The 25,112-nt window shown below is 40.6% G+C and overlaps 1 protein-coding gene across 1 annotated transcript in view; it reads left to right on the top strand.

The window, feature by feature from the left end:
• Positions 1–25,112, top strand: part of LOC117490064 (glutamate receptor 4-like) — a 107,611-nt gene that overhangs the window by 55,785 nt on the left and 26,714 nt on the right. The window contains exons 10-12 of the mRNA XM_034139653.1: positions 1,340–1,713; positions 20,568–20,766; positions 24,852–25,099. Of these exons, the coding sequence (XP_033995544.1) occupies positions 1,340–1,713; positions 20,568–20,766; positions 24,852–25,099 (821 nt within the window). The remainder of the gene's footprint in view (positions 1–1,339; positions 1,714–20,567; positions 20,767–24,851; positions 25,100–25,112) is intronic.

Raw genomic sequence — 25,112 nt, 5'->3', positions numbered from 1 at the left:
CGGTCACATGACTTCACGTCACCACCGCTAAACTGGAGGTGGCTAATGTTGGGCTACAAAGGAACTACAGCACGGTCACATGACTTCACGTCACCACCGCTAAGCTAAAGGAGGCTAATGTTGGGCTACAAAGGAACTACAGCACGGTCACATGACTTCACGTCACCACCGCTAAACTGGAGGTGGCTAATGTTGGGCTATAAAGGAACTACAGCACGGTCACATGACTTCACGTCACCACCGCTAAGCTAAAGGAGGCTAATGTTGGGCTACAAAGGAACTACAGCACGGTCACATGACTTCACGTCACCACCGCTAAACTGGAGGTGGCTAATGTTGGGCTATAAAGGAACTACAGCACGGTCACATGACTTCACGCCACCACCGCTAAGCTAAAGGTAGCTAATGTTGGGCTATAAAGGAACTACAGCACGGTCACATGACTTCAAGTCACCACCGCTAAGCTAAAGGTAGCTAATGTTGGGCTATAAAGGAACTACAGCACGGTCACATGACTTCACGTCACCACCGCTAAACTGGAGGTGGCTAATGTTGGGCTATAAAGGAACTACAGCACGGTCACATGACTTCACGTCACCACCGCTAAGCTAAAGGAGGCTAATGTTAGGCTACAAAGGAACTACAGCACGGTCACATGACTTCACGTCACCACCGCTAAACTGGAGGTGGCTAATGTTGGGCTACAAAGGAACTACAGCACGGTCACATGACTTCACGTCACCACCGCTAAGCTAAAGGTGGCTAATGTTGGGCTACAAAGGAACTACAGCACGGTCACATGACTTCACGTCACCACCGCTAAGCTAAAGGTAGCTAATGTTGGGCTACAAAGGAACTACAGCACGGTCACTTGACTTCACGTCACCACCGCTAAGCTAAAGGTAGCTAATGTTGGGCTACAAAGGAACTACAGCACGGTCACATGACTTCACGTCACCACCGCTAAGCTAAAGATGGCTAATGTTGGGCGTGATGACGTCTAGTCGTCTCATTTAGACACTTGTTAGCATCTGCCGTTTTTGAATTCACCAGTGGGGTATTTACTGACGTGTTTCATATCATAGGACAAAAATCTCTTCAGCTTGTGTTAACCACAGACCTTATTTTAGGCTTACATCCAAAAACATGTTCAGAAAACCATTGACCTCCAGACAAGCCATATTTTGGGGCACACATGTTTGTCTGAAAGTCTTATGTTCGTCCCGGCTCTCCCTGTTTTTTCTACACTGTACCTTTGCCGCTGTAACACCATAAATACCCCGCTGCAAGACAAAATAAAACCTTGTTCCTGATTCTCATTCTCAATTCTCCTCCCCAGAAAGCGGAAATCGCTGTGGCCCCATTGACAATCACGTTGGTCCGGGAGGAGGTGATCGACTTCTCGAAGCCCTTCATGTCGTTGGGTATCTCCATCATGATCAAGAAGCCCCAGAAATCCAAACCGGGGGTGTTCTCCTTCCTGGACCCGTTGGCCTACGAGATCTGGATGTGCATCGTGTTCGCCTACATCGGCGTGAGCGTGGTGCTCTTCCTGGTCAGCCGCTTCAGCCCGTACGAGTGGCACACCGAGGAGCCCGAGGAGGGCACCGACGGTCCGCCCAGCGACCAGCCCCCCAATGAGTTTGGCATCTTTAACTCTCTCTGGTTCTCCCTGGGAGCCTTCATGCAGCAGGGCTGTGACATCTCCCCCAGGTAGGACACATGCTCTATTAGCTTTTCATTTGTAATTCAACATGTATTGTTTGAAAAATATCACTCATCACCGGCTTGAGCTTCAATCATCAGGATCCATGTATTTATCTCCTACACACTACATACTGATATACACCTGAACATCAGCAGGAGAGGACTCTTTAAAGTAGAGACACTACATACTGATATACACCTGAACATCAGCAGGAGAGGACTCTTTAAAGTAGAGACACTACATACTGATATACACCTGAACATCAGCAGGAGAGGACTCTTTAAAGTAGAGACACTACATACTGATATACACCTGAACATCAGCAGGAGAGGACTCTTTAAAGTAGAGACACTACATACTGATATACACCTGAACATCAGCAGGAGAGGACTCTTTAAAGTAGAGACACTACATACTGATATACACCTGAACATCAGCAGGAGAGGACTCTTTAAAGTAGAGACACTACATACTGATATACACCTGAACATCAGCAGGAGAGGACTCTTTAAAGTAGAGACACGACATACTGATATACACCTGATCTTTAAAGCTTGCAAGCATGGCTTCTTCTACAAGTTTGCACGCTACAGTAAGTAAGACAACTTTTAAGGTAGTAAGTCAGAACAATAAATCACACACACATCACATAAACACGGGTGTAAAAGGGAGTCACTTTGTTTCTCCTATACCTTAAAACATGTGTCACTCCAGGATGTCTTTAAAGGTACATTTTAGACACATTTTAAACCACAGTCAAATAATTCAATCCCTAAAATGGTACAACAGTCTCTGAATGTTCCCAACAAAGTCTACTTTCCTGTCCTCAGGCCAGGGACACATTACACGACTTTTAGGCCAGTTATAATCAATATGTGCCGTCACGTCCGTTAGTCTAGACGAAACTCAAATCTCTCGTCTGCCAGTCCTGTTGAGACGTTCGTCATTATTTAAAACCAATCAGATGTGTGATGGACACATCTTGACAGCCTCCAGTGACAGAAAGAAGAACAATCAGCATGCCGCTCACTCTGGATCATGTTTGAGTTCATAAATCCAGATATCTGTCCAACTGGAGATGATCTCAACTTATAATGAGGTTTAGTTTTTATATTTGTACACTCTATGTAATGTGTCCCTAGCTTGATTCACAATATATGTAATATTGAAGCTGCAGCTTTCATCATAAACCATGGAAAGATTTCACACAAATGGATTTAAACTGCAACATGACGGCATTTATTTATTTAAGAAAGGCTTGTTGTTTCCCTCCGTTTCTAGTCTTTATGCTAAGCTAAGCTAAACACATTGCATGTCCACCTTTTCTTTTAACCTACAGTCATGACATTGATATTTCTTCTCACTCTTGTAAAGAACACAAATGACCATAGTTTGCAAACATTATTTGAACTTTAGCATCTCCCTCCAAAAAAAGCCAATGGGATTTCTCCATTGGCTTTTGGGTGATTGCAGGAAAGCTAACGTTGTGGCTATAAAGGAACTACAGCGCGGTCACATGACTTCAGGTCACCACCGCTAAGCTAAAGGAGGCTAACGTTGGGCTTTAAAGGAACTACAGCACGGTCACATGACTTCACGTCACCACCGCTAAGCTAAAGGCGGCTAATGTTGGGCTATAAAGGAACTACAGCACGGTCACATGACTTCACGTCACCACCGCTAAGCTAAAGGTGGCTAATGTTGTGCTATAAAGGAACTACAGCACGGTCACATGACTTCACGTCACCACCGCTAAGCTAAAGGAGGCTAATGTTGGGCTATAAAGGAACTACAGCACGGTCACATGACTTCAGGTCACCACCGCTAAGCTAAAGGAGGCTAATGTTGGGCTATAAAGGAACTACAGCACGGTCACATGACTTCACGTCACCACCGCTAAGCTAAAGGAGGCTAATGTTGGGCTATAAAGGAACTACAGCACGGTCACATGACTTCACGTCACCACCGCTAAGCTAAAGGAGGCTAATGTTGGGCTATAAAGGAACTACAGCACGGTCACATGACTTCACGTCACCACCGCTAAGCTAAAGGTGGCTAATGTTGTGCTATAAAGGAACTACAGCACGGTCACATGACTTCACGTCACCAGCACTAAGCTAAAGGTGGCTAATGTTGGGCTATAAAGGAACTACAGCACGGTCACATGGTTTCATCTGCACTGTTGTACGTCATCTTAACATTTGTAACCTACTTTCATATTATAAGTTATTGCACATATAGAGTGGTGCAGTGAAGATGTTTTGTTGAAAGCTGACCTGGAAGTTAGCCTCTCCCTGGATCCCTGGACAAAAAGCCAATAGGATTTATCCATTATTCCTGCATTACTCTATAATATACTATATCAGTGGTAATGTGCATGGGAACTGTAGTTAAGAAACATAACATAGAGGTATTAAATATTAAGTTTGTGTTGTCTTTACCACAGTGTCCGCTGCTCATGCTGTGTGTGTCCAGCTGTGTGTGTGTGTGTGTGTGTGTGTGTGTGTGTGTGTGTGTGTGTGTGTGTGTGTGTGTGTGTGTGTGTGTGTGTGTGTGTGTGTGTGTGCGTGCGTGCGTGCGTGCGTGCGTGCGTGCGTGCGTGCGTGCGTGCGTGCGTGCGTGCGTGCGTGCGTGCGTGCGTGCGTGGATGCGTGCGTGTTGTTCCAAAGTTTAAAGTGATGTTATTCATTGAGAACATACTGTCACTGTGTCTGTAGCTTCTCCTCCATTTGCACAAATTACATCAATCCCTTGGGGAAAAAACGAACTAAAAAGGTACAAAAGTAGTACTCAAGAAGAAGTACTTACGTAGAAATCTGAGGTAATTGCACTTGATTTGCATAGTTACACCTCAAATCAGAATCAAAATACTTTATTTATCCCGAGAGAAATTCGGTTTCAATTCAGAATAAATTGATAAAAAAAAAAGTTAAAGAATTATTTAAAAAAGTTAAAATAAAATAAAATAGAATACAAATATATATACAAACAAATACAATAAATGTATATTGTATTTTTTACTGCACTACTTTTTTCTTGACAGCTACTAATAACCTTAATGTTTTTATAAATTGATTAATAATAAAATTGTCAAAACGATTTAATCAATTAGTTAATTGGACAACAGAAACATTATTATTGCAGTTAGGATTTGCTGCAATTTAAGTATTTATACCTGGTAATTGACAATTAAGGGGTTTGCATACAATAAATCCCTTAAGATATGAATATGATATGAACAGTATAATAAAGCTAAAACAATTAATCAGTCAATCAATTAGCCGACAGAAGAATAATTAATAATTGAATCTTTAAAAAATATTTTTGGAGATTTTTGCATTTAGCTCTCTTACTTTTAGAAGTACATTTATTTAAGTAACATTTTGAATGTAGGGCTTTTACTATTTTTAACAAAGTTTCTTCACAATGTTGTATAAGCATTTTTACTATATCTGAATACTCTGAATGCTTCGGTGTAAGGCGTGTAGACATTTGAGAAATCTTCAGCTTCCTGTCCGTCATCACGTCTTCATCATGTTAGTGAAACACTAAAGCCTGTAACTCTTAAAGGTTCTCCATTTCCTGTAAAGCCTCTCCATCTGTTGAAATGTTTCTGTCAGGCTTACGGTTCAGGCACATGGATAGTCTGGGTTATTTTAAGAAGCTGCTATAAAAACGGCTCGTATAGTTATTTTAAGTCTCTCATATAGTACGTCTGTTATCTGCTTTAAGCCCGTATGGATCTGATAGAGTTGGTAAGATTATTTAAGAGATGAAAGATGGACCAAACCAAGTCTATATCTTCCAGCAAACACCCCCAAAACCAGCGGAGAAGATGGAGGATCCCACGGTTCATTATATTACGTAAGCAGTGGTGTAGAGTAACTAAGTACATTTACTCAAGTACAATTTAGAGGTACTTGTACTTTACTTGAGTATTTCCATTTGATGCTATTTAGTACTTCTACTCCACTACAGTTCAGAGGTACATGGTGTACTTCTACTCCACTACATGTATTTAATACCTTTAGTTACTTCTCAGATGTGGATGAATGATGTGAAATATAACCAAGTGTTAAATCAGACTTTAGTTCCACCTGGAGTAAATCCACAAGCTACCCTGCAGTATACAAAGTCATTCAAACTAGCTGCACCTTTACCAGCTTTGAGAACACTTTCATGATCAATCATTATAAAACATATCATATATATTATTCTGAAATGGACCAATCTGCACAACGACTACTTTTACTGTACTTTCACTATATTTTGATGAGAATACTTTTCTACTTTCACTTGAGGAACATTTTGAATGCAGGACTTTTACTGTAACAGAGTATTCCTACACTCTGGTACTTCTACTTTTACTCAAGTACCAGACCTGAGTACTTCTACTTTTACTCAAGTACCAGACCTGAGTACTTCTACTTTTACTCAAGTACAATATCTGAGTACTTCTACTTTTACTCAAATACAAGATCTGAGTACTTCTACTTTTACTCAAGTACAAGATCTGAATACTTCTACTTTTACTCAAGTACACAATCTGAGTACTTCTACTTTTACTCAAGTACAAGATCTGAGTACTTCTACTTTTACTCAAGTACAAGATCTGAATACTTCTACTTTTACTCAAGTACACAATCTGAGTACTTCTACTTTTACTCAAGTACAAGATCTGAGTACTTCTACTTTTACTCAAGTACAAGATCTGAGTACTCCTCTCACCTCCTGCTACCTTTAGAGGAGACCTGGGGCCTCATTTATAACGCCTTGCGTAGGATTGACGTAGGAAGGTTGCTTACGTAGTACAAAGCACAAAAATAGGTACATACATTTTCCGCCATTTTCCGATTCACAAAACGTTGCGTACCGGCGAGGGAAGTGCGTACGGCACTCCCTACGCCTGTTTCCCTTGATAAATCACAATCGACTCGTAACGCCCATATTTGCCTATACATAGTCAAAGAAACGCCCATTCATTCATTCATTTTGACTGACTGCATGAAGAAGATCGCAGGAAATTACGATAGAACAGCTAAAAAAGACATCTCACACCGTGTCAGATTTAGGTTATTGTGGGGAGGTCGAGATAAATCATATTGTTTGGTGGATGCAGTTTGAACCAGAGTAGCAGCATGGAGGTCGGATCGTCACCAAAATAAATAAATAAGTGGTCCGAAAAAAGTTAATGACAAAACAAATACACATAACCTTCCTCAGGCAGTGTGTTTGTCCCGGGGACAGGAGACCCCCCCCTTGATGAGAAACTAAGAAATGATCGGGGAATCCCTCCGGAGTGTAGTCATGACGACTGGATCTGAATTATTTGTGTTGTATTTGGTGGTTTGTGTTCCAGCTGTCTATCAGCAACTATATCTCCATAATCCACCAGTTAAAGGAAATACAATGTGTTGTGTTATATTAGCTGTTTACCACATATGGTGTTCTTAGTTTCCATACCTCCTGTGTTTTACGAGCCACTTATCAAGTCTTGGCAAACGGCATAAAACACGATTAAACGTGATAGTATATAAAACCATGCTCGTATCTACAACCTATAGAAATGCAAAACGGCGTCAGTTTAGACGTAATTCTGTCCTCCTGCTTACCGCATCATTTATGAGAAAACATTTCATAACATTAACACAACATATTCGAGGTGGTTTTAAATAGCATATCCGTATTTATTTATTTCTCCAAGTTATGTTTTTGTGTGCACTGAGGAGTCTCAAACAGGCGTTTGTTTCATCATTTAAAGATTGGCTTTAATCAATGTTTGAAAATGAATTCTTCATATTTGATAAATGAGAGGTAACATTTTATTTATGGTATTATTTCCACATATTTCTCTCCATTCTTCCTTCTGCCAACGGTGTCGCAGTTTCTCGTCTCTCCCGTTTGTGTGCTTAGTGCGTACGCATGGGTTAGAGTTTGCGTGGAGGACAGCACATTTTCCCGTCAAGTTAGTATTTTATAAATCGCAAACATTGCGTAGAAACTGGCGTACGCCATTTTTTGAGCGTATATCCCTTTATAAATGAGGCCCCTGATCTTTATTTAAGACTCGCTTTGCTTTGTAAAACTTCAATTAAGTTCAAACCAGCGTTTAGACTTCGGTACTTTGATAGTTTGTCAGAGCCATCTCTACTAAGTGACTACACTCAGCTCCATGAGGAGAATAAGATGGAGTTGAACTTATTCTCTGAGACTTCTGGGAGGAAAGTTGTGTATAGACCACAAAAAGGGATTGAATAAGATATGGGCTAAATGCATATCGTAAAACTTCAATATAAAGTGCGGCTGTGGAAACGTAATTTGGCAAATGAATGAAGGTCTTGATCCGATGCTTTTGACCAACTTGTCATTCTTCACATTGTTAGCTGCAGAAACTCATTGGAAGAAAAGAGACTTGAATAGCCAGCTTGAACCACCGTGAGTCCAGAGAGACAATGTTCATGCAGCAACAAAGAACGTTGCAAAAGTGCGTCATGCATAGCGTAAAACTTCAATTTAGACTTGATAGTTGACTAAGTGACTACACTCGGCTACATGAGGAGAATAAGATGGAGTTGAACTTATTCTCTGAGACTTCTGTGAGGGGAAAGTGTTCATGCACCACTAAAAAAGAAGCCAAAGTATGTCATGCATACCGTAAAACTTCAATTAGGTTCAGACCAGCCTTCAATTAGACTTCGGTACTTTGATAGTTTGACTAAGTGACTACACTCAGAGTTGAACTTATTCTCTGAGACTTCTGGGAGGGAAAGTGTTCATGCACCGCAGAAGTGCGTCATGCATAATACTGCCTTAATTCTATTTTGAGATGTTTAAATTCTAGTATTGTTTAGTTTATTTCTACTCTTTCATTTCTACTTATGTGCAATGCCTTGTTTTGTTTTTGTTGATTTTGATGCTACTGCAACACAAAAATGTCCCAAATTGGGATCAATAAAGTACCTCTTATCTTATTATTGTCATGATCTTATGTTATGTCACGGTTTTAGTTTTGTCTGTCTTGTAATGGGTTTTAGTTTGCTGTTCTGTTCTCCCTGTCTCTTGTCTTCCTTCCTGTGTTTCTCCTCCTGTGTTTGATTGTCTGATTGTGTTCACCGGTTGTGTTTCTGCCTCCCTTGCCCAGCTGTGTCTGATTGTCTGATTGTCTGATTGTGTTCACCGGTTGCCCTTGTGTTTCTGCCTCCCTTGCCCAGCTGTGTCTTGTCCTGTGATTACCCCTCTTTGTATTTAGTCTTGTCTTCCCCTGTGTTCCTTGTCGGTTCATTGTCTTTCCTGTCTCCCTCCATGTTGGTCACGGTCAGGTTTGGTGTTATTGTTACCTTGTGCTACCTGTGTGTTTCATGCCATGTTTTTGTTCATCAGCTTTTAAAAATAAAGCTCGCTTTTTGTTTCTAGACCTTTTTACCTTTTTTTGTAGTCTGCATTTGGGTCCTACCTTTTTCCACGCATTCTAACAATTATTTATCATTTAAAACTTCATTTAAGTTCAGACCAGCCTTTGTTTAGGCTTCGGTACTTTGACAGTTTGACTAAGTGACTACACTCAGCTAAATAAGGAGAATAAGCTGGAGTTGAACTTGTTCTCTGAGACTTCTGCGAGGAAAAGAGTTCATGGACCACGAAAAGGGATTGCAAAAGAACTTCATGGGCTAAATGCATATCGTAAAACGTAACTTTGGCAAATGAATGAATCCGATGCTTTTGACCAACTTGTCATTCTTCACATTGTTAGACGCAGAGACTCATTGAAAGAAAAGAGACTTGAATAGCAAGCTTGAACCACAGTGAATCCAGCTGTAGAGATTAGCACATGTCTTGTAAATTGTGAAAACCCCTTTAATTTTCCTCAAAAAAATACAAAGTGCCACTGACAGCTTAGTAGCCACCAGCTAACAGGAGAATAAGAGCTGGATAATCTGCTAAACATCATGAAATCATCTCTAATAGAAGTGTAATTCTCCTCATGTGTTTTCCCTCGTTTCATGACACAGAGGTTGAAATAGCAAAGTGTCTTCTCCCCCTCCTCTTTTACTCTCTATTAATAAGGGTTAATACCCACTTCTGCTCCCTGAAGGCAGCCCATAATCATTAATTCAGTGATTAATTCCCCCCGGTCTCCGTGGTAACTGGAGAAGAAGGCAGCTTTCATTTAGTTATTGACTAAATCCCACATGAATGGAAATGTGTGCGACCCCATAGAAATGAATGCTGAAACTCATCCAACTTTGCTGGTCATTTTAATTCAGTTTACTTTATCGTAGGAGAAAGATTCAAAGTGTACACGACTCTCCAGACTCTCAACTTTATTGGACTCAAATGGTTTTAGGATAGATGGAACAGTTTTCCTACAATCACAGTTTACGTTTGGTGAAGTTTTCAGAGCGTTTCAGATTTTATAATGTGACGGAATGTTCAGAGTGATGACATCATCACTTAGAGTGTAAAAGGGTCTTTAAATTCTGCTTAAAAAAAAGATCTTAAACCCACTCTAAATCCCATAATATTCACTCTTTTCACATTATTTTAGACGATTTCAGTAGAAAATGAGTCAGCGCTGTCTCGATGCCTTCGTCATATCAAACTGACTCACTAATCTGGCCCAGTGCCAAGTGCCATGAAGTGACAAAAAACGGTCATCAGGTGTTTTCTGTCACGTCATGCCTTCAGATATATTATCTTTGTCTCTTTTGCTGAGTCATGGTTGAGCTAACGAGGCGCTGTGATTAGTCAGATGAGATACGATTATCCTTTATTTAAAAAAAAACAGAATAAGTCAGAATCTTTAGGAAAAAGTCAGAAATCTGAGAAAAAAGACAGAAAAAGTCAGGATTCTGAGGGAAAGTCAGAAACCTGAATAAGTCTGTACTGAACCCTTTAGGATAGTGGAGGTAGTGATAGGTGATAGGAGGTGTTGAAGCAGCGAGAGGAATACGAGTGACATGCCGTAAAGGACAGGTAGGAATCAAACATAAGTAAAGGAGAATGTGCAGCGAGGCGTTCAATGGTTAAATATGATATCATCAGTGAAAATGACTTCCACATTACCTTCATTGTGAATCCAACCAAAGCTGTGTTTCTAAAAAAAAAAGGGGGCCGTGACTTTCAAGAGGTCTTTCTGCAGAAATCCCATTATTCTATTAATTCTACGGCAATTAGCTTCGTCATTTCCCTCCGTGACTCATTGCTTCTTTTCCTCCTTCACACTCGCTGGATTCGTCGCAGATTACGGGCGATTGCTCGGCTCTGATTGCATCTCGAGGTCTTCGGCTTCAAAGTCAAGAGGCACTTTGCAGATTTATGTTTTGATATCGAGGCTGAAGCTGCTAATTAAGTAGCTTTCATTAATAAACAAACAACCCAAGTTGAGCTGTTTACATTCTTGTTTGTGGAGCCTTAGGTTTTGTGATCCTTCAACACAATGAGGGAATATTTGGGAGGTGCTTTGTTTCATTTCAACTTTCTTTAGAGGCCTTGCGAGTTACTGTAAACTTACACAAACGGTTGGATTTTTTCTAGCAATTACCCTTTATTTTATATTTTAAAGGTGGGGTATGTAATTTTGGAGAAACCGGCTCGAGATCGCTAGAATTTGAAAGTTCACAACCGGAAAAAATCTGCCACTTCCTTACAGAGCCCCTCCTCCAACACACACGAACGCGCACATGACCAATGAGGGCACGAGATAAGTTTGTGCACAGATGGAAGGCTGACAGGCAGGTAGGCCATCCAGTTATTTTAGCCGGGCCGGCTCAGATGATTGGTCGTGCTTTTTACAGTACTACAGCTTCCACAGATGATATTTATTTATGTATTTATTGTCAAAGCATTTCATATATTCATTGCTATCGGGATGTTAAGAGCATTCCATGGAATATAACAAGTGTTTCTGAAGTGAATTACATACCCCACCTTTAAGACATTTTTAAAACAGATTTGTAATTCATATAACACTAAATGCCAGTAGAAAGGTAAATAAGAGCTCACGTTGTTTGATTTTTATTTTATTTCCTAACTGCAAACTTTATTTAACATACCTTGGGTTAGACTGAACTTAAACTACTTAAACTATAGCATTATAAAGCCATCTAATACAGTGTTTATACTTTTACTCAAGTACAAGATCTGAGTACTTCTACTTTTACTCAAGAACAATATCTGAGTACTTCTACTTTTACTCAAGTACAAGATCTGAGTACTTCTACTTTTACTCAAGTACAAGATCTGAGTACTTCTACTTTTACTCAAGTACAAGATCTGAGTACTTCTACTTTTACTCAAGAACAAGACCTGAGTACTTCTACTTTTACTCAAGTACAAGATCGAAGGTGTCGAATAATCGATTAATATTCGCCAGGGCTGTCCGATTTTCGATTTTGATCATGGTCAGTTTCTGGCATCCCTACTATATTCCAGATGCTTCTTGTTCCATCCTCTCTTTGAAGCTTCAAACACTTTGTGAAATATTAAAACACAAGCCATTAGGGGTGTAACGGTTCACAGAAGTCACGGTTCGGTGTGTACCTTGGTTTGGGGGTCACGGTTCGGTACAACAAGAAAAAGCAAACAAAAGTCCCAAATGCATAATTCCAGGTTTGTTTCTTATTTATTTTGAACAGTAGCAAGTTTCAGTTTAAAAATAAGGAACTCTAACATTTTGAATAATTAACTTTATAACAGTTAAAAACAAAGCACAAACAGTAGCACACACTCAGATGGCCGTATTATCTATAATGGCTGATGTCAAACAAAAAGGTTTCATCAAGCTGTGAAACTAAAAAGAATGTCTTGAACCGTGACGGGACGAATACGGATACCGTTACACCCCTTCAAGCCACTATCTTTTATGGAGTCAAACAATGGTGGGGACACAAATATACAACACATTAAATATATGTCACATTTTCTTTCCCATTTATTTGCTATGATGAATGTTTTCCAAGTTCATTCAGGAACATGTTCTTTCTTCAGTAAAAAGCAGATATTCAGTTGATAAGTTGAGCTTTCAGTGTGGCCTCCTTATCTAACTTTCCACTTCTCAGTTTCATCATGTTCAAATTAATCAAATCAAATAGTTGCTGATAAGTGCAGAAATGCTATCTCTCTTATCTATATAATAAATATTAAAAAGATGTACCTTAAGCGAGTCAACCAGTAGGAAATGTGCTGACTAATTGCTGGATAATTGAAATGATGCTTTTACATTTCTTTAATACCCCGAGGCGTTTTGTGATAGAAACGCTGCAGCCATTTTCTGTTTTGTTTCCACTTTGTTTCCTCCAACACTTCCTTCTCCTTCTCCTCTAGTTTCCTCGAACACTTCCTCCTCCTTCTCGTCTCCTTTCCTCCAACACTTCCTCCTCCTTCTCGTCTCGTTTCCTCGAACACTTCCTCCTCCTTCTCGTCTCGTTTCCTCCAACACTTCCTCCTCCTTCTCGTCTAGTTTCCTCCAACACTTCCTCCTCCTTCTCGTCTTGTTTCCTCGAACACTTCCTCCTCCTTCTCGTCTCGTTTCCTCGAACACTTCCTCCTCCTTCTCGTCTCGTTTCCTCAAACACTTCCTCCTCCTTCTCGTCTTGTTTCCTCGAACACTTCCTCCTCCTTCTCGTCTCGTTTCCTCCAACACTTCCTCCTCCTTCTCGTCTAGTTTCCTCGAACACTTCCTCCTCCTTCTCGTCTCGTTTCCTCCAACACTTCCTCCTCCTTCTCGTCTAGTTTCCTCCAACACTTCCTCCTCCTTCTCGTCTCGTTTCCTCGAACACTTCCTCCTCCTTCTCGTCTCGTTTCCTCGAACACTTCCTCCTCCTTCTCGTCTCGTTTCCTCAAACACTTCCTCCTCCTTCTCGTCTCGTTTCCTCGAACACTTCCTCCTCCTTCTCGTCTCCTTCCTCGAACACTTCCTCCTCCTTCTCGTCTCGTTTCCTCGAACACTTCCTCCTCCTTTCTCGTCTCGTTTCCTCGAACAACTTCCTCCTCCTTCTCGTCTCGTTTCCTCGAACACTTCCTCCTCCTTCTCGTCTTGTTTCCTCGAACACTTCCTCCTCCTTCTCGTCTCGTTTCCTCGAACACTTCCTCCTCCTTCTCGTCTCGTTTCCTCGAACACTTCCTCCTCCTTCTCGTCTCGTTTCCTCCAACACTTCCTCCTCCTTCTCGCCTCGTTTCCTCGAACACTTCCTCCTCCTTCTCGTCTCGTTTCCTCCAACACTTCCTCCTTCTCGTCTCGTTTCCTCGAACACTTCCTCCTCCTTCTCGTCTCGTTTCCTCGAACACTCCTCCTCCTTCTCTCGTGTCATCGACATTTCCTCCTCCTTCTCGTCTCGTTTCCCCTCGAACACTTCCTCCTCCTTCTCGTCTCGTTTCCCTCCAACACTTCCTCCTCCTTCTCGCTCGTTTCCCTCCAACACTTCCTCTCCTTCTCGTCTCGTTTCCTCCAACACTTCCTCCTCCTTCTCGTCTCGTTTCCTCCAACACTTCCTCCTCCTTCTCGTCTCGTTTCCTCCAACACTTCCTCCTCCTTCTCGTCTTGTTTCCTCCAACACTTCCTCCTCCTTCTCGTCTTGTTTCCTCCAACACTTCCTCCTCCTTCTCGTCTCGTTTCCTCGAACACTTCCTCCTCCTTCTCGTCTCGTTTCCTCGAACACTTCCTCCTTCTTCTCGTCTCGTTTCCTCCTTCCTCGGCTTGTGGGAAAACTCAACTCATACATCGTTAAAGTCAAACTCTCCCCAACGTTTCTCTCCAACTGTTTCAGATATAGCTTTTGTACCGCACAAACATATCTTATAACGACTACAGTTGGATATTCACACGTTTTAGTAGAAATGAGTCATCCAATCCCTCAAAGCCGAGAAGCTGACATTAAAACATTCTCTATCTCAATTTTTAAGGTTTTTTGACATTTAAGTTTCCCTATTCTATTCTATTATACTCATAGTAAACAAATAATTTAAAAACCATAACCCTTAAACGGTCACATGTTCACTTTGAAGGCTCTCTGGTTAACCATCATCTCACTTAATATGAATTGCATGCATGTTAGGGTTTATTGGAAACTTGAAATTGCCCTAAATTGATCTAAATGGCCCTTTAGGTGTGATTGTGTTCCCTTCCTCTCGCTCAATGTCAGCTGTGATTGGCTCCTCACTCCAATTGTTCAACGTTTAAAACAACTCACTGTTTAACCATTATCTCACTTCTTAAGGTGAAGTAACTCGTATGAATCTTAGGGTTATTGGCGTCTTTAAATTGCCCTAAATTGTTCTTAATTCTTGTTGTTCTGAATTGGTTTCCTCTTGAGTTTCCACTTAATGAGATATGAAGGGACAGCTCCCCCTAGCCCTCTGTGGACACATGCTGACACCCTTTGTACCCCTTTGTACCCCTTTGTACCCTCTGTTTAACCATTATCTCACTTCTTAAGGTTTATTTCAGTGAAATATGCGGTGTAGGGTAACAGACTCTAAATGGCCCTTTAGGGTTTTAGGTGTGAACAGTACCCTTCCTCTCGCTCAATGTCAGCTGTGATTGGCTCACGCCTCCTCACGACACTTAAGGATAAACGATAACGGAGGGATAAGACTTTATTATTGTAATATACATGATGTAGAATCCACTGTCCATTGACGTCACTAAGTCGAGGTGGAAACATCCAAAGAACTCCCATCTCTAAGCTTCTCTCCCCCTTTCCTCCCCCATCCCCTCTGCTTACTGCAGACCCATCAGTGTGTCACTGCTATCAGCCTGCACACACACCGCACAACACACACTCACATTATTACATTCCCACAATGCACTGCATGGAGGAGATGTGATATGTAGCATGAAGGGGTTTTGGCAGGTAGAGAATAGAGAGGATATAGGAAGTCTTATCGTGCACCCCCTCTCCCCTTTACTCATTATTTTACAATTCTGCGCTCAAAAGCTCCAGAAATCATCTCAAGGAGAAGAGAACAGTGTGTGTGAGGAGAAGAGAACATGGAGTGTGTGAGGAGAAAGAGAACATGGAGTGTGTGAGGAGAAAGAGAACATGGAGTGTGTGAGGAGAAGAGAACATGGAAAGTTATTTGTATTCAAATCCAGAGCTAATACGTCAAGTAAGTCTATTTCATTCTACTGCAGCACTTTCTCTATTGGAAGTGGCTTGGTGTGTGTGTGTGTGTGTGTGTGTGTGTGTGTGTGTTGTGTGTGTGTGTGTGTGTGTGTGTGTGTGTGTGTGTGTGTGTGTGTGTGTGTGTGTGTGTGTGTGTGTGTGTGTGTGTGTGTGTGTGTGTGTGTGTGTGTGTGTGTGTGTGTGTGTGTGTGTGTGTGTGTGTGTGTGCAGGCGTCACACAGAGAGACATTTCTCCACCAGTTCTGTGGTTTAAAGACTTGGCTCTTATTTGTTTAAGTTAAATCCCCTACATGTTTCTTAAAGCAATGAGGCTTAAAGGTCCCATGTCACGGCCATTTCTACTGATCATAGTTCCATAGTTGAGGTCTACTAGAATAGATTTACATTGTTCAATGTTCCAAACTCACATTGGTTTCTCAAACAGCATCTCTGTATGTGTATTCACTCTCTGTCCTACACGGCTTGTTGGAGCTCCTGCCCCCCCCCCTCCCTGTGAGCCCAGCTCTGATTGGTCGGGACGTTGCGAGGCTCGTTGCTGCGAGGAGCGGACAGGTTTCCGTGTCGGCGATACAGCGAGAACAAGCGAAACTCATCCTGAGCACACAAACACTCACAGCCGAAGTAAAAACAATAAGTGTGGCTTGATATTGAGTAAGAGGTTTCTAACGCTGTGAGAATGGGTCTGCAGAGAGCATCTCTCCACCATCCCAACTCGTCTATTACCAGCGTTCAGGGAGCTCTATGCAAGTCAATGGGGACTCCCTGTTAGTTAGCCAAGGGATCCTGGTGTGTGAGGTGCTCCAAGGATTGGTCCATTTGGGCCAATCCGGTCATTTGTTGTTGATCTGGGTGTTCACACGTCACTGAACCAGGAAGCAAACAATGGAAAAAGAGAAATGTCCAACGAGGCGTTCTGGGGCAGCATAGACAGGTCTTCTCTGTGTTAGAGCTTTACTCTCTACAGGGTGCACTTTGAGGGTTTGTGACTCTGCAGACCGTTTACATGCAGAAGCTTCATAACACAAGGGGACGGGTAATAACCAGGAAGGCATGAGATGGCCTTAAAGCTGTGTCTAATTAGTGGAACATGTATGAGGGAATTGCAGGAAAGTCCTCTAAATCTTGGTCATGCACAAAAGAAAGTGTGTATGGAGCAAAGGGTTAGCATCACTGGATATTATCTCGCTAAACTAAATACTAAATAAAACAACGACTTTACCCACAACTACGTGCCTTTCTACGACTTCTTTCTGCACATCTCTCAAAGATTGAAATGTTTTATTGTCATATGCACAAAGCTACAGCTCCTCCAACAATGCAGACCTCTGGAATGTCCAAATAGACCAATCAGAATCGAGTATTCAACTAAGCCGTGTGATTAGTGAGGGCTAATGTGCAGCGAGGCGGTCATGAAGGGTGTTCTTCATAATGACCGCCTCGCTGCACATTATCCCGCTTATTACACGGTCACATTCTCAACAAAGTAACGACATGACCCCCAATATTAAAATAGTCCGTTGTTACCGTTTGAACTACGTAGCAACAGCAGGAACTGCTTCGATAGCGTTTTTTGAGGAGCTTTTTGATTACAGATTTGAAAACATCGTTGCTTGCTTTAAAAGTAGCACACTCCATGATGTCAGACCTTTGGAAGGATCTAGATATCCCTGCCCTCATGCCAAAGGAACTGCACACTGAATATGTGTCGCCGTTTGATGTCTGGACCGTTGCGTGTTGATGGTTTCTGCCCCGTTGCTGTCAAACTCTGTTGGTGGTTTTTCAATCAGCCAGTCTTTCAATAGTTCCATAGCCCATAATGTGGTCCGTCTTTAAATAGTTCCATAACCCATAATGTGGTCCGTCTTTAAATAGTTCCATAACCCATAATGTGGTCCGTCTTTAAATAGTTTCATAACCCATAATGTGGTCCGTCTTTAAATAGTTTCATAACCCATAATGTGGTCCGTCTTTAAATAGTTTCATAACCCATAATGTGGTCCGTCTTTAAATAGTTCCATAACCCATAATGTGGTCCGTCTTTAAATAGTTCCATAACCCATAATGTGGTCCGTCTTTAAATAGTTCCATAACCCATAATGTGGTCCGTCTTTAAATAGTTTCATAACCCATAATGTGGTCCGTCTTTAAATAGTTTCATAACCCATAATGTGGTCCGTCTTTAAATAGTTTCATAACCCATAATGTGGTCCGTCTTTAAATAGTTCCATAACCCATAATGTGGTCCGTCTTTAAATAGTTCCATAACCCATAATGTGGTCCGTCTTTAAATAGTTCCATAACCCATAATGTGGTCCGTCTTTAAATAGTTCCATAACCCATAATGTGGTCCGTCTTTAAATAGTTCCATAACCCATAATGTGGTCCGTCTTTTCGCCTCTCTTACTTCTCCACTGTTTTCTTGTCCCTCTTGTCTTTTTCTTTTCTTCGCCGGGGACTCATCAGCCACTAACCATTCATCCTGTGCTCTCCAAATATATTCAAATGAATATTAAAATCCTCCATGTTGCTCTCACACGGGAGACAACGGGAAACTAAAGACAAGCAAACAGTTCAATCGACCGGACTTGTTTGTGCAGATGTGAGCGTCCATAGCAACGGTCAATAAGTCCTTGACAGCGGTCTGTCTGTTCTGGATTAACAATGTGTCACGTGTTCTGAATTGACCAATCAGAATCGAGTATTCAACTAAGCCATGTAATAATTGAATCTATTGCACTGGCTAGACTCTTGATGATCTGAATTGGGAGTTAAGTATCTATTTATTTGAGAAGGGACGGTTCCTATTCATTAAAATGAGCACTCGAGTAAATGAGCTACATTTAGCCGTAAAAGTTCATTTAGTCTTTTTATTCCCAAAACACGTGAACTGTTCGTCTCTGGGGATCGATCGCACTTATTGTCAGATAGAGATTCGATTAGATTCAATGGGATTAGATGTACTTTATTGATCGATTGATCTGATATTGGGAAATCGTTGCCACTGCAGAACGTTAACAAGACATTGCACGTGTTTAAAATGATCAAATTAAATAAACAGTGTACACAACAACAACAACAACAATAGAAAGATATATCTACACTGGAGCTACGTTCAAATGACTGCAATAAGGCACAGTGGAAACAGACCTTCTCTCCTCTTCCCTTCCTCCCTTTCTCCTCTCCTCCCTTCCTCCTCTCCTCCCTCCTTCCTCCCTCCCTCCCCCCTCTCCCTCTGACAGCAGGCCTGAGGGTTTTGTCTCCTCGATGTTTGATTTGCACCGAGGGGAGACGCTGTTTGTTCTCCTCAATGCAGCATTTATGCTTTTGAGATTCTCCTCACGACCTTCTGCCTCCCCCGAGCGAGAGAACAAGAGAAGAGCAGTCCACCTTTCATCCAGCCCATACACACAAGGAGAGAGGGAAGGAGGGAGGATGGAGGGAGGAAGGAAGGAGGAGGGATGGAGGAAGATAATAATATAATATGTAATAATAATAATCCTGAAATGATTAAAGACTGCAGATGGAAATGAGCTATTATCTAAACTCTGGAATAATTCATCTCGTCTTTTTTCTGAGATGAACGTATTAGTATGCATGGTCCTGAAATACATACATAATAATACAAGAGGAGAGGAAGAGGAGAGGAAGGAGGGAGGAAGAGGAGAGGAAGGAAGGGAGGAAGGAGGAAGAGGAGAGGAAGGAGGGAGGAGAAGAGGAAGGAGGGGATAATATGTTCTGTATCATGTGAGGTTTCTTTCTGAGGCTCTAATGAGGGGGAGATCTGCTGTGAGCGGAGTCAGAGCGCCCCCCTGTGGAGGGTAGTGGTGCTGCTTCATACTTCGACACTACTGCATTTCAGAGGGAAATACACATATATATATATACAAATACTGCACTTCAGTATCTGACAGCTTTAGGGTTCGTTACTTTCCTGAAACTCTACTGCCTTAGTGAAGATCAAACCAGTGGGATAACTGTTACAAAAAGATATTCATCAATGTTTCACACATTTTAAGGCTGAATGAGTACTTTTACTAACGATACAACAACATTTCAACAGTACATCTCGAATACTATTCTTAAGTACATTCTTGTTGTACTTTTGACTGTAAAATGTTTCTTGTTCCAATATGATATCACCATAGAAAGAATATTTAACTACATTTTAAGGCAGAATGAGTACTTTAACATACTTATACGACAGCATTTTGTACAAGTACATCTCGAATACTATTCTTAAGTGCAATTTCAAGGTACTTGTACTTTTGACTGTAAAATGCTTCTTGATCCAATATCATATCACCATAGAAAGAATATTTAACGAGGCAGAATGAGTACTTTTACTTACTTATACAACAAATAATGTCTGTTCATATTTCTGTACTATTACTAACGGGAGATTTTAATGGCGATTCTTTTTGACTTTCACTTGGATTTTGACTTCATGATTGTAATTGTAACTGAGTATTTTTCCAACTCAATACTTACTTTATCTACTAAAGTACTTCTTCCTCCTATGATGGCTAATCTCTCCATGTTTCAGTTATATTTCCTATCTTTAAATATTGTCTTTGACTCCGTATTATCAAACACTAACTGGCTGTTTTCTGTCTTCCCGTCTCCCTCTTTCTTATCCTGATTCCCCCTGGCTCTACTTCCTTCTGTTCCTTTGTTTTACTATCCTTTACAATCCTCCCAAACCTGGCGACATCCTCCTCTTCTCCTCCTCCTTAAAGGTCCTTATCTGGTCGTATCGTGGGGGGAGTCTGGTGGTTCTTCACCCTCATCATCATATCTTCTTACACCGCTAATTTGGCTGCTTTCCTCACCGTTGAGAGGATGGTTTCTCCCATCGAGAGCGCCGAGGATCTGGCCAAACAGACGGACATCGCTTACGGGACTCTGGACTCGGGATCGACCAAAGAGTTCTTCAGGGTGAGTGTGTGCTCTCGGACAGGTAGGAGAAACACCTGAGAGAAGGCTGGTCCAGCACTTTGTAAGGACATGTTTGCTCTCCTTTACTTAACCCTAACCCTAGAGATTACAATACCTAGTCCTGATACATTTCCTCAAACTAATTCAGTAAATATACAGAATACAGAATACATTAGAACAAACTACACTAATGACGATGTTAAGGTTTTTACAGATTAAGATAGTTATAGGACACACCTGAGAAAAGGATGGTAGTGAACTTTGTAGGAACATAAGATTGGTAACAAGTCTCCATTGGTTAACCCTAACCCTAGAAAGTACAATACCTAGTCCTAATTCATGAACATATACAGAATAAATGAGAATAAACTACACCAGATGATGTTAAGGAGCAAAGGTCTTTACAGATTAAGATAGTTATGAATCTTTTTATGACGTAACGAGTACGAACAGCGGCAGGAGATTAATATATTGTATGAAATAGGCGAATAAAACATGAGATTATTAAAGAAATTAGAGGTTACATTGAATCTACATATTATATTAAGGGACTGTAGTTACACAGTGTCATACTAAGAATTTAAAACCAGAGTCTCCATTGGTTAACCCTAACCCTAGAAATGACAATACCTAGTCCTAATTCATGAACATATACAGAATAAATGAGAATAAACTACACTAGATGATGTTAAGGGGCAAAGGTCTTTACAGATTAAGATAGTTATGAATCTGTTTATCGTACACAAGTTGTAATGAAATGATCCAGGTAGATGTAACGAGCACGAACAGCGGCAGGAGATAAAGTTCTATTGTATGAAATAGGCGAATAAAACATGAGATTATTAAAGAAATTAGAGGTTACATTGAAGAAACTATCTACAGATTATATTAAGGGTACTGTAGGTACACAGTGTCATACTAAGAATGTAAAACCTGCTTGTGGTTATATTTCAAACACTTGGGCTAAGAAACAATTAGCTAAATATAAAAGTAAACATTTTTCGTGATTCACGTCAACGTTGTTTTTTAACTCTTGTTGTGGGGTGTTACCTAGTCAGATGAAACCAAGACTCTCTGCATAGATTAGATCGGGGTGTTTGAGAGAAAATGTGATTATATAGTTTGTGCAAACTGACCCAACATGTAGAATAAGTAGAGATAAGAATTAGTTCAAATGCTTCAAATCTGAATCAGTAATTCAGTTTGAGATGAGAGTCCATGTTCTTTTGCTACCAGGGTTGCAGTGGAATGATCAATTAGGTCCTATTTCCTAACCACTATATCCTAACCACTATATCCTAACCACTATATCCTAACCACCATATCCTAACCACTATTTCCCATCCACTATATCCTAAACACTATATCCTAACCACTATTTCCTATCCACTATATCCTAAACACTATATCCTAACCACTATTTCCTATCCACTATATCCTAAACACTATATCCTAACCACTATATCCACTATATCCTAACCACTATATCCTAAACACTATATCATAACCACTATATCCTAACCACTATATCCTAACCACTATATCCTAACCACTATTTCCTAACCACTATAACCACTATGTCCTAACCACTATATCCTAACCACTATAACCACTATATCCTAACCACTATTTCCTAACCACTATAACCACTATATCCTAACCACTATAACCACTATATCCTAACCACTATTTCCTAACCACTATAACCACTATTTCCTAACCACTATATCCTAACCACTATATCATAACCACTATATCCTAACCACTATATCCTAACCACTATGTCCTAACCACTATTTCCTAACCACTATAACCACTATATCCTAACCACTATAACCACTATATCCTAACCACTATATCCTAACCACTATATCCTAACCACTATAACCACTATATCCTAACCACTATAACCACTATGTCCTAACCACTATATTCTAACCACTATAACCACTATGTCCTAACCACTATATTCTAACCACAATAACCACTATATCCTAACCACTATATCCTAACCACTATAACCACTATATCCTAACCACTATATCCTAACCACTATAACCACTATATCCTAACCACTATATCCTAACAACTATATCCTAACCACTATATCCTAACCACTATAACCACTATATCCTAACCACTATATCCTAACCACTATTTCCTATCCACTATATCCTAACCACTATATCCTAAACACTATATCCTAACCACTATATCCTAACCACTATTTCCTATCCACTATATCCTAACCACTATATCCTAAACACTATATCCTAACCACTATATCCTAACCACTATATCCTAACCACTATATCCTAACCACTATATCCTAACCACTATATCCTATCCACTATATCCTATCCACTATATCATAACCACTATATCCTAACCACTATATCCTAACCACTATATCCTAACCACTATATCCTATCCACTATATCATAACCACTATTTCCTATCCACTATATCCTAACCACTATTTCCTAACCACTATAACCACTATATCCTAACCACTATTTCCTAACCACTATAACCACTATATCCTATCCACTATATCATAACCACTATTTCCTATCCACTATATCCTAACCACTATTTCCTAACCACTATAACCACTATATCCTAACCACTATAACCACTATGTCCTAACCACTATATCCTAACCACTATAACCACTATATCCTAACCACTATTTCCTAACCACTATAACCACTATATCCTAACCACTATAACCACTATATCCTAACCACTATAACCACTATAACCACTATATCCTAACCACTATAACCACTATATCCTAACCACTATATCATAACCACTATATCCTAACCACTATAACCACTATATCCTAACCACTATATCCTAACCACTATATCCTAACCACAATAACCACTATATCCTAACCACTATATCCTAACCACTATATCCTAACCACTATAACCACTATATCCTAACCACTATAACCACTATGTCCTAACCACTATATTCTAACCACTATAACCACTATATCCTAACCACTATATCCTAACCACTATAACCACTATATCCTAACCACTATTTCCTAACCACTATAACCACTATATCCTAACCACTATATCCTAACCACTATAACCACTATATCCTAACCACTATTTCCTATCCACTATATCCTAACCACTATATCCTAAACACTATATCATAACCACTATTTCCTATCCACTATATCCTAACCACTATATCCTAACCACTATAACCACTATGTCCTAACCACTATATCCTAACCACTATTTCCTATCCACTATATCCTAACCACTATATCCTAAACACTATATCCTAACCACTATATCCTAACCACTATAACCACTATATCCTAACCACTATTTCCTAACCACTATAACCACTATATCCTAACCACTATAACCACTATATCCTAACCACTATTTCCTAACCACTATAACCACTATGTCCTAACCACTATTTCCTAACCACTATAACCACTATGTCCTAACCACTATATTCTAACCACTATATCCTAACTACTATTTCCTAACCACTATAACCACTATATCCTAACCACTATATCCTAACCACTATAACCACTATATCCTAACCACTATATCCTAAACACTATATCCTAACCACTATATCCTAACCACTATAACCACTATATCCTAACCACTATTTCCTAACCACTATAACCACTATGTCCTAACCACTATATTCTAACCACTATAACCACTATATCCTAACCACTATTTCCTAACCACTATAACCACTATATCCTAACCACTATATCCTAACCACTATAACCACTATATCCTAACCACTATATCCTAACCACTATAACCACTATATCCTAAACACTATATCCTAACCACTATTTCCTAACCACTATAACCACTATATCCTAAACACTATATCCTAACCACTATTTCCTAACCACTATAACGACTATATCCTAAACACTATATCCTAACCACTATATATCCTAGCCACTATAAAGCTAAAATGACAGTTCGACCTCAGCCCTGGTTGCTGTGTGCGTACATGTTGTCTCTCCCTTCCCTCCATCTCTCACACCTCGACTCCCTAACAAACCTCCACAGCGGTCGAAAATCGCCGTCTACGAGAAGATGTGGGGCTACATGAAGTCTGCCGAGCCCACCGTGTTCACGAAGACGACCGGAGAGGGAGTGGTTCGCGTCCGAAAGTCTAAAGGGAAATACGCCTTTCTGCTGGAGTCCACGATGAACGAGTACACGGAACAAAGGAAGCCCTGCGACACGATGAAAGTGGGAGGGAACCTCGACTCCAAAGGATACGGAGTAGCAACGCCGAAGGGTTCACAGTTAAGGTGGGTGGAATAG

This window comes from Trematomus bernacchii, unplaced genomic scaffold (assembly GCF_902827165.1).
Source record: "Trematomus bernacchii unplaced genomic scaffold, fTreBer1.1, whole genome shotgun sequence".
Lineage (NCBI taxonomy): Eukaryota > Metazoa > Chordata > Actinopteri > Perciformes > Nototheniidae > Trematomus > Trematomus bernacchii.
The sequence above is the reverse complement of the archived record's forward strand: the minus strand, read 5'-3'. Positions and strand labels throughout refer to the sequence as shown.